The sequence below is a fragment of the Centroberyx gerrardi genome, chromosome 12, assembly GCF_048128805.1.
Source record: "Centroberyx gerrardi isolate f3 chromosome 12, fCenGer3.hap1.cur.20231027, whole genome shotgun sequence".
NCBI lineage: Eukaryota > Metazoa > Chordata > Actinopteri > Beryciformes > Berycidae > Centroberyx > Centroberyx gerrardi.
Window position 1 is genome coordinate 3,257,247 of NC_136008.1, and position 7,978 is coordinate 3,265,224.

A 7,978-nucleotide genomic window follows, 5' to 3' on the forward strand; every position below is an offset into this window, starting at 1 on the left:
TCCACCACAACAGAGAGTATGGGCCGGACTGGTTTAGATAATATTACTGGCGATCAGCAACACTTGCGAACCCCCGCTGATGCATTCTGGTTATTTTCTGCAAGGAGCCAGTAAAACCGATAAGTGATTATTGGTAAAATGATAAAGAAAATATTGAGGACCTCTGGGAATCATACTTAAGACTTTTTAATTACATTTAAGGCAGAGAGCAACAAAACCCCCAGTCAGAGACAAATAACTCACATCACACATTAGACCAAGAATTTTTTTAATGATATTTATTTTATCAGCTGCAGTCATGCTGTATGATATATGTATATTTAAAAATCATAACATTGATAAGAATAATGAAGTTACTTTCAGCAGGTTCTCTTCAGCTCATCAGCTCAGGAGACACCCAGAGGAAAAAGCCTTAAGGAGTGTGTGTGTGTGTGTGTGTGTGTGTGTGTGTGTGTCAGACAGAGAGAGAATGGGTGAAGGGGAGGATAAGTCTTGTGACCGGCGTGCAGCAGAGGAGCAGGGTTGGAATGCATTACATGTGAAATCAATATGCGAGGATAAAAAGCTCCACTGTCTGGAAATAAATAACAGCAGCATGGAGCTGGGAGAGTCACAGTCTCTCTTCTGTCTCATTAATGCTGAGCTTACCCCGGCTTCCTTTACATTTCCAGACCGTACTTTCAGTTTCATGACTGGATTTGGTTTTGGTCGGTGTTCAGTATGATGTTCAGTATGATGTACAGTATGCTGACAGTGGCAGGGCGATACGACTGTCAGCTAGGCCACACCAGACTCTAGCTCAACATTGTTTTTCACAACAACAAATACCATAAATACCAACAACAGTTTTCCACACTTCTCTATTCACTTTCCATACTTTCTCAGACTTTCCAGACCTGCGCTGGAATGCAATCTGAGCCAGAGTCTGTTACAGAAATTTCCATTTTAATAGGTCATCTGAGCTAGTATTGAATCTTAAAATCTTACTTTTTTTCCATTAAAACAAAGTGAAAACATCTGCCAGTGAGGTGAGATTATTTCACATGCTTCCAATACAGTTTCCTGTTTCAAGAATTTTCTTTAAACAAGCGACAATATCATGAAATGAGGCAAATCAATCGCATCAAGATGTCAACTGATTCAATTAAATCTTTTGAAACAAGCCGATGTGAAACGAGTGAAATTATCTCACCCCTCCGGCAGATTTTGTTTTACTTATTTAGGAAAAATAAGATGCTAACAGTTAATAGTAGAGTCAAAGTTGAACTAACGACATGTGGAACACTTAGCAGTCTAGCGCAGTCTTCATCATCATCTTCATCATCATCATCATCATCATCATCATCATCATCATAAGTGTGTGTGTTGATGATGGCGGCGGCTACTCCACAGGCCGGATGCCCTTGGCCTCCTCCAGCTTCCTCAGGGTCTCGTCCCATTGGGTGAACTGCTTGGACAGCAGGAACATCTGCCAATCAGAGGTCAGGGTTCAGAGGGTCAGTGGGTCAGGGGGGCGGAGCTTTTCATGAGTAAAGGGTCACTGTTTTTCAGAGAGCTTGTTTAGACGCCACGTAAAACCCGGCAGCAACTAACTTCCTCACTGACCGGCTGCTGAATTTTGGAATCCACCAGCCACTTTTACGTTTCCCCAAAAAATTACTTTTAGAATGGAAAACTAGTTGTTTATCTGCCAAAGTGTTTTTTAAAGCAATAATCAGCGACATTTTCATATGAATAAATGTCTGTTCTGCTCCTCTCTCTCTGATTGCTCTAACACTACAGTGTAACACTACAGTGTTAGAGCAATTACAACTGCATGAATATGATCAGCTGACTTTTCCTGGATAAGCGTACCATTTTGTTGTACTCCTCGAAAAGCCTCTTCACCTCTTGGGATTGAGCTTCAGTTTGGTCCTGTGAGAGAGAGAAACATGGAGGAGAGGAGTCAACAGAGAAAACCTGCTGAGAGAGAGAGAGAGAGAGAGAGAGAGAGAGAGAGAGACACACACAGAGACGGAGTGAGAGAGAGAGGGAGAGAGTCACCTGCTCTTTGATGTGAATCTGTGACAGGCGCTGCAGCTTGGTGGCGTGCTCCGGTACGTCTGTGAACAACAGATACACACTGAAACACAGCTAACAGGCCTTGATGCTACACACACCCTGTTGTGTTTCAGTGTTGAGGTGAAACACAACAGCAAAACACTACATCACTGAAAGAGAAGACTGCAAATTAAAATAAAAGCATTACTTATCCTCATTTTCCTCTGAAGCACAACAAAATGTTGTCTTGATTAAGTATCCAAAAAACTGTAACCTGCACTAGAACCAGAACTGGGGCTAAAGCAGGGACAGATGTGGAAGCGAGACTAAACGTAGCCCTGCTACAGTACATGAAACCACAGAGGAGACGGTGCGTTGCGTCCTGCCAGGTGAAACGCACCTCTGATGTAGTTGCTGTCCAGCAGCGGCTGCAGGTTGCTGACCTGCTCCAGCAGAGCAGCCTGGGAGAGCAGGAAGTCCTCCTCTGGAGACACAAACACAGCAGCATCACAGCAGGGCAAGAACACACACCAGCATCTCAACTCTTTGTTTTTCCCCACATGTATGTACTGAATCTGATCGCCCTGTGTGGATTGACTACCAATCCCTGCCAACTGCTGCAATTTACTGTTTACCTGAATAACCTAGCGTGTGATTTGCCATGAGTTGCTATTTCCTTGTCATCTCTCACACTAGCCAGAGTTGACAGAGTTATTTGCTGCTGTATAGTCTTTTAAATATTTTAAATTCATAATCTCTTGGCTGTCTAATAACTTAATAATATAATTCTTATTGTATAATATAATAACAATAAACCTTACATGTATAGCACTTCACAAAAAATACTTTTCTGCTTTATAGTCAACAAATAAAGACTATAAGATATAGCCCATAGCCTCTAAGATAAACAAATATCTTAGATAAATTTAGAAAAAAAAAAGAATGAAAAGAAAGAATGAAACCGGCAAATACAACAGGAAAGACAGGAAAAAGAGGCAAAGAGGAAGAGAGAGAGAGGATGACAGGCAACAGCAGACAAAAGCAAAAAAACTAAAATTCATAAAGTCAGGATTATCTGTACCCTGAATGGTTTGGGTCCACTAGTCATTCCAGTGTTCATCTGATCCACCAAGCAGCATGAAGCCTATTTCACTGACATTTCAACTTTTCAGACAGGTTTGCCAGTTATTCCTGCATCTTCTACCAAGAGACATCGAGGGAGGAACCACTGAGCAGTGTGAACCAGTGTTTTAGGGGTGGGGTGGTGATCTATTGCTGTTTTTGTTGTTGTTGTTTTTATTTTTATTCATCGAGCCCCAAGTCCTCCCTGCTTCTTACCAGCCAGGATGAACTCCAGCTTCATGGCGTCAGGGACGGCGATGTGGTCGGTGAACTGGGGGTCCAGGTACTTCAGCAGGTCCTCGACTGCACCGCAGCAGAAAACACAAGATAAAACACTGACCAAATACAGCCTGCAACCTCATGACAGAGAGAAGAACCTCCTTGTGTTGTGACATTTTGAAGTTTAGTCTGTTTTTTAACTTCACCAGGCAGAAGGGCTACATGATCATGACTAAAACAATAATGCTGATTATTTTGATAGATATTGTATTTACAATAATTGTAAATTGTAAAAGTCTTGATGATTTGAGGAACAAGATTTTTTTGCTGCACTTTTGGCATTTCACATCAAGATCTTCACTATTTTCAACTACAGAGGGTGTCTTCAATGAAAAGAAGTTTCAATATTGTCGTTATGCCAATATTCCACGACTATTAACTGTAGAAACTCTATACAATACTACTAAATAAATTGTGTAGATCCTACCCATCAATCAAACTTTATTTATATGCAACGTGATGCACTTGACAGAGTAAATGCAAATTAAAACAAAATATCTAAACAGAAGAACAACAAATAGTACATATGTTATATTAGGCAATAAAAAAAAATTGAAAACGCCTTGAGGTAAAAGCAAGACCAAAACGGCAGGTCTTGAGCTTTTGTTTAAAAATGAATTAGTTAACTAATGGTTAGAGAGGTCAGCGTACGACCAGACGTTTGCCAGTTTGAATCCAGACTGGGAAAACCTGGGCAAGTGAATGAGGCACGCTCTCCCTTCCCTTAACAACTACTGCTGAACTGCCCTTCAGCAAGGCACTTGCTACTGTTGCTGCTGCTGTTCCCGTGGAGCTGCTCAGCGGCCAACACTAGGCCTGCAGTTATACTGGGCAGTATGGACAGCTGTAACTGTACCAATGTGAAGCAGTGTGTTGCTGGAGAGAGCACGCACTCAGCAAACCCTTCCCCAAAATGTCACAACATGCCTTTAACCCAGGCCTAGTGGAGTGATAGCGCGGTGTGTGACTCACTCTTCTTGTGCAGGATCTTCACTCGCTCTCTCTTGTTGGCTGTGTTGGCCAGAGCGGCCTGGACCCTGCCCAGGGACTCTGCACACTGCAGGAGAGAGACATCCATTACTTGACATATCATTAAAACAAATACAACATCTACTAAACTTTCCAGTAGCTTGTATACCCGCCTACAGCTCCAGAGACAAATCCACCTCTTAGTTAAAAGTGATGTTCTTCTCATCACATGATGTTCTGCTGAGATGCCACAGGCTTAGAGGCCACATAGTTAGCTAGGTTAGCTACTGAGCTGGTACAGTAAGTACATCTATTACAGCTGACATCCTTACACTGAAGTGAGCAGCTATCACAATTTCTGATATAGTGCAATTACTTAGCACTAAGTTACACAGTCGAGCTAACGTTAGGTGCATAGCTTTAACCTAGGTTATTGCAGGAACAGGGCGTTCACTCGCTGACAGTGACAGTGCTAGCGTTGCTCGGCTAACTGCTAGCTTGTTTGCTAGCCCTCCAAACATCATCCTCGATATAATTCTGGACAAACCTTGACGGGTTTTCCACCTCTGTTTCTTCTTTCGCCGTGTATACGACTTTCCAGCGTCTGAAGACGCATTTCCAGGTTATCCATGTCCGCTTTTTTGTCCATTGTTCAAGCTACCGCTGAGCACAACAAAACCGACAGCTCTTGAATGACGTAGTTTACAAGGGACGTCGCATATTGATTGCACGACCTCAACTGAGTTGAAAATATGCCGTGGTTGTTGTGGAAAGAGGAGCGGCTTTTCTACTCCACAGGCTTCTGGGAATAAATATGACATATCATACCTAAACTAAGATGTATATTTAATAAATGCATATAGTCAATATTAAGAAAAATTCCCGCGATGGCTGTGAATTAGAGTATTTTTGTTGTAATTGCAGTTTTTAAAGTGAACAGTAGTCGTCGCTCTTTAGCATTGAACGGGGATTTTTTTTTTTTTAGCATTTCCAGTGACAGGCGGCGAATGACAACACCGACCGTCACGGCCCTTCCATCAAAGCTCGACAAAAGTAAGATTCCCATACAAATCATATCTGTGCCTCACTTACACGAAATTGCCGTTTGTGCCCCATGACAACAGTACCGGGCAAGCGAGCACATTTGTTTGTTCTAAACAATTCCTTGGCTTGCTTCTACTAGCTGAGTTAGCTTACCTAGCCCTGAAGCTAACGTCAGTTTTTGGATTACAGCTGCGTAGCTTGTTAGGCTTGGAGTTGGATAGCACTTTACAGGGAACGTTGCTGCCTTCTGCCTCACCTTAAGTTAGTAATAACTGCCTTGACAGTTCAGAAAGACTTTTCTGGCGTTACCGTTGACTAAATTAGTTGAGTGAAGGCAGTAGCTTATCCATTGCATGCCTGTTTCACTGTGGTTTTGGGGTTGTGTGGCTGAAAAGTTTATCTAATGCTAGGCTGTCTGCTGTGCTGTTGACAGCAGGAAGCCAACTGCCTCCAGACTTGAGGATCTGTCGTCGGAGAATCCGTCCTGTATGAGCCTCTGGGAGCAGCAGCAGCATGGCAGATGACAAGGACGTGCTGAGAGACGTCTGGTTCGGCCGGATCCCCACCTGCTTCACTCTCTACCAGGACGAGGTGACCGAGAGGGAGGCCGAGCCCTTCTATGTAAGTGCAACTACTGACTTACTTCCATGGCCAAAGACTACGAACCCAAACCCCACATGTGCTCGACAGTATGTGGACGGCAGCTCCACACTGAACTGACAGTGATGGCAGTGACTCACCTGCATGCCTCTGAGGGGAATCCCCCCCGTCCCCCCCTCCGGCCTTCAGCAGTGCACCTGACAGCAGAATATAAAGAGGAACAAAGGGATATATAGGATATTTTTATGTTTAGGAAAACTAATAAGCCTCTCCTGCTCATCTGTCAGCAGTGGTGGCCCCTAGTGCTGGAATATTACTCCTAATGATAGAAAAAACATGGCAATGCAAATTTATCACATGATGACATTATTGCTCATGTATGTCCGGCTTACCTGGCTGCTTTCAATACTGAAACAATAGCCCATATTCAGTGAAAGTAGTGGGTTTTGGTAGCATAGTGGTTAGAATTCCTGGAGGTTGCTGGTTCAAATCCCAACACCAGCTGAGAAAATTTAGCCTAATTTAAAAAAAAAAGTGTAGTCCTAATGCTTAAAAGTAATGTTTTCTTTGAGATAAAGAGTCCAAAGAAAAAACTTTTACCACTGCAACTTGCATTAGAGCCAGACCTTTGATTAAAGCTACAGCCCTACAGCTCCTCACTGTCAGTTGGTCAAGTTCCCGCCCCGACACCTGTCAGTCATCTTGATGATGTCATCTCTCCTGAGGCTGAGGCAGCCGGCAGCGTAAAGCCTCCACAGCCGATCTGACGCTGATGTTCACCGTGCGTCTGAACGTTTGGCTTCGCTCTTCTTTCTTTTCTTCCTGCTTTCCTCCATTGTTGTTGTTGTTGTTGTTGTTGTTGTGACGTCCTGCTCTTACCTTGACAGACACAACCAGCTCACTGCCGGCCACGCCCCCCACAGCAAATGGTTTACGCCCCAAAACATCCCAAACATTGAAAAGCTGATTTTCAGGGATTTAGGCATGAACACACAGGGTCACAGACTGATAGTGTGTGATATATGCTGTTGATTTGTTATTTTAATGTAAAAAAAGTTGCATTTAACCGCTTTAAAATAGTGACGGCGGTGGAACCTAAACTAACATTAGGCCTCCCAAGCACCACTGCAGCATACAACAGATGAAAGCCTCCTGTTTTAAGCATGCGTCTCCTCCTCTCTCTCCTAGCTGCTGTTGCCCAGGGTGAGCTACCTGACTCTGGTCACAGACAAGGTGAAGAAACACTTCCTGAAGGTGATGAAGGCCGAGGACGTGGAGGAGATGTGGTTCGAGTACGAGGGGACGCCGCTCAAATGGTGAGATAGACGGATAGATAGATAGATAGATAGATAGATAGATAGATTATTAAGATGCTTTTGTTGTATTTCGCCCGGGGGAAATTGGGGAGAGTGTACTGGTGTGGACTGTTATACTGGTTTACTGCTGGCGTACCGCCTCTTAAAAACATCCACATTCTCCAACAAATACCTTCCACAGTCAGAACCATAAACATGTGTTCACACCACTGCAACTCCAGAAACCAGTCACCGGTCCATTCATTTACTGCAACCAGAGAACCAGACCAGCTGCTGTTAACCGCGGTCACCTCACTTCCTTATTCGTCCGTCTGACTGCAGATCAGCAGCAGAGACAGTCAGCAGCTCTGCAGTCACTAAGTTCAGCCACAAGATGTCAGCGTTGCATCACATATAATGAAGAGCTACGCTGCACAGAAATAATATACAGTATGTGAATTCTTTAAAATGGGTGGCATTCCCCTTTAGGGACTGTAGGGCCATGTCCAAATCCCTTAGAAAGCATGGAGAATTCACACACAAGTCTCAAGTCCCAAGTCTAAATGTAGATTACCAAGTCAAGTCCATGTCGTCAATGTCAAGTCTCAAGTCTAAATGTAGAACAGCAA

The 7,978-nt window shown here is 43.5% G+C and overlaps 2 protein-coding genes across 2 annotated transcripts in view; one reads left to right on the forward strand and one right to left on the reverse strand.

Annotated features, from left to right (window-relative positions):
* Positions 1 to 245: 245 nt before the first annotated feature.
* dctn3 (dynactin 3 (p22)) lies at positions 246 to 5,103 on the reverse strand. The gene is made up of 7 exons (XM_071913968.2): positions 4,958 to 5,103; positions 4,414 to 4,498; positions 3,379 to 3,465; positions 2,441 to 2,524; positions 2,044 to 2,102; positions 1,855 to 1,914; positions 246 to 1,468 (listed from the first exon to the last, which is right to left on the reverse strand). Exons 1-7 carry the CDS (start codon positions 5,057 to 5,059, stop codon positions 1,382 to 1,384), a joined length of 564 nt encoding a protein of 187 aa, XP_071770069.1. The 5' UTR covers positions 5,060 to 5,103; the 3' UTR covers positions 246 to 1,381.
* Positions 5,104 to 5,408: 305 nt separating this feature from the next.
* The window catches only part of atg5 (ATG5 autophagy related 5 homolog (S. cerevisiae)), a 34,401-nt gene continuing 31,831 nt past the window's right edge, over positions 5,409 to 7,978 (forward strand). Inside the window, exons 1-3 of the mRNA XM_071913967.2 lie at positions 5,409 to 5,463; positions 5,888 to 6,075; positions 7,243 to 7,370. Of these exons, the coding sequence (XP_071770068.1) occupies positions 5,968 to 6,075; positions 7,243 to 7,370 (236 nt within the window). The 5' untranslated portion in view covers positions 5,409 to 5,463; positions 5,888 to 5,967. The remainder of the gene's footprint in view (positions 5,464 to 5,887; positions 6,076 to 7,242; positions 7,371 to 7,978) is intronic.

Coding starts and splice junctions, on each gene's coding strand:
- dctn3 (XM_071913968.2), bottom strand. CDS start 5,059: ATGGACAAAAAAGCGGACATGGATAACCTGGAAATGCGTCTTCAGACG. Junction 2,525..3,378: donor GCTGGAGTTCATCCTGGCTG/GTAAGAAGCAGG, acceptor TTGTGTCTCCAG/AGGAGGACTTCCTGCTCTCC. Junction 2,103..2,440: donor GGACAGCAACTACATCAGAG/GTGCGTTTCACC, acceptor TGTTGTTCACAG/ACGTACCGGAGCACGCCACC.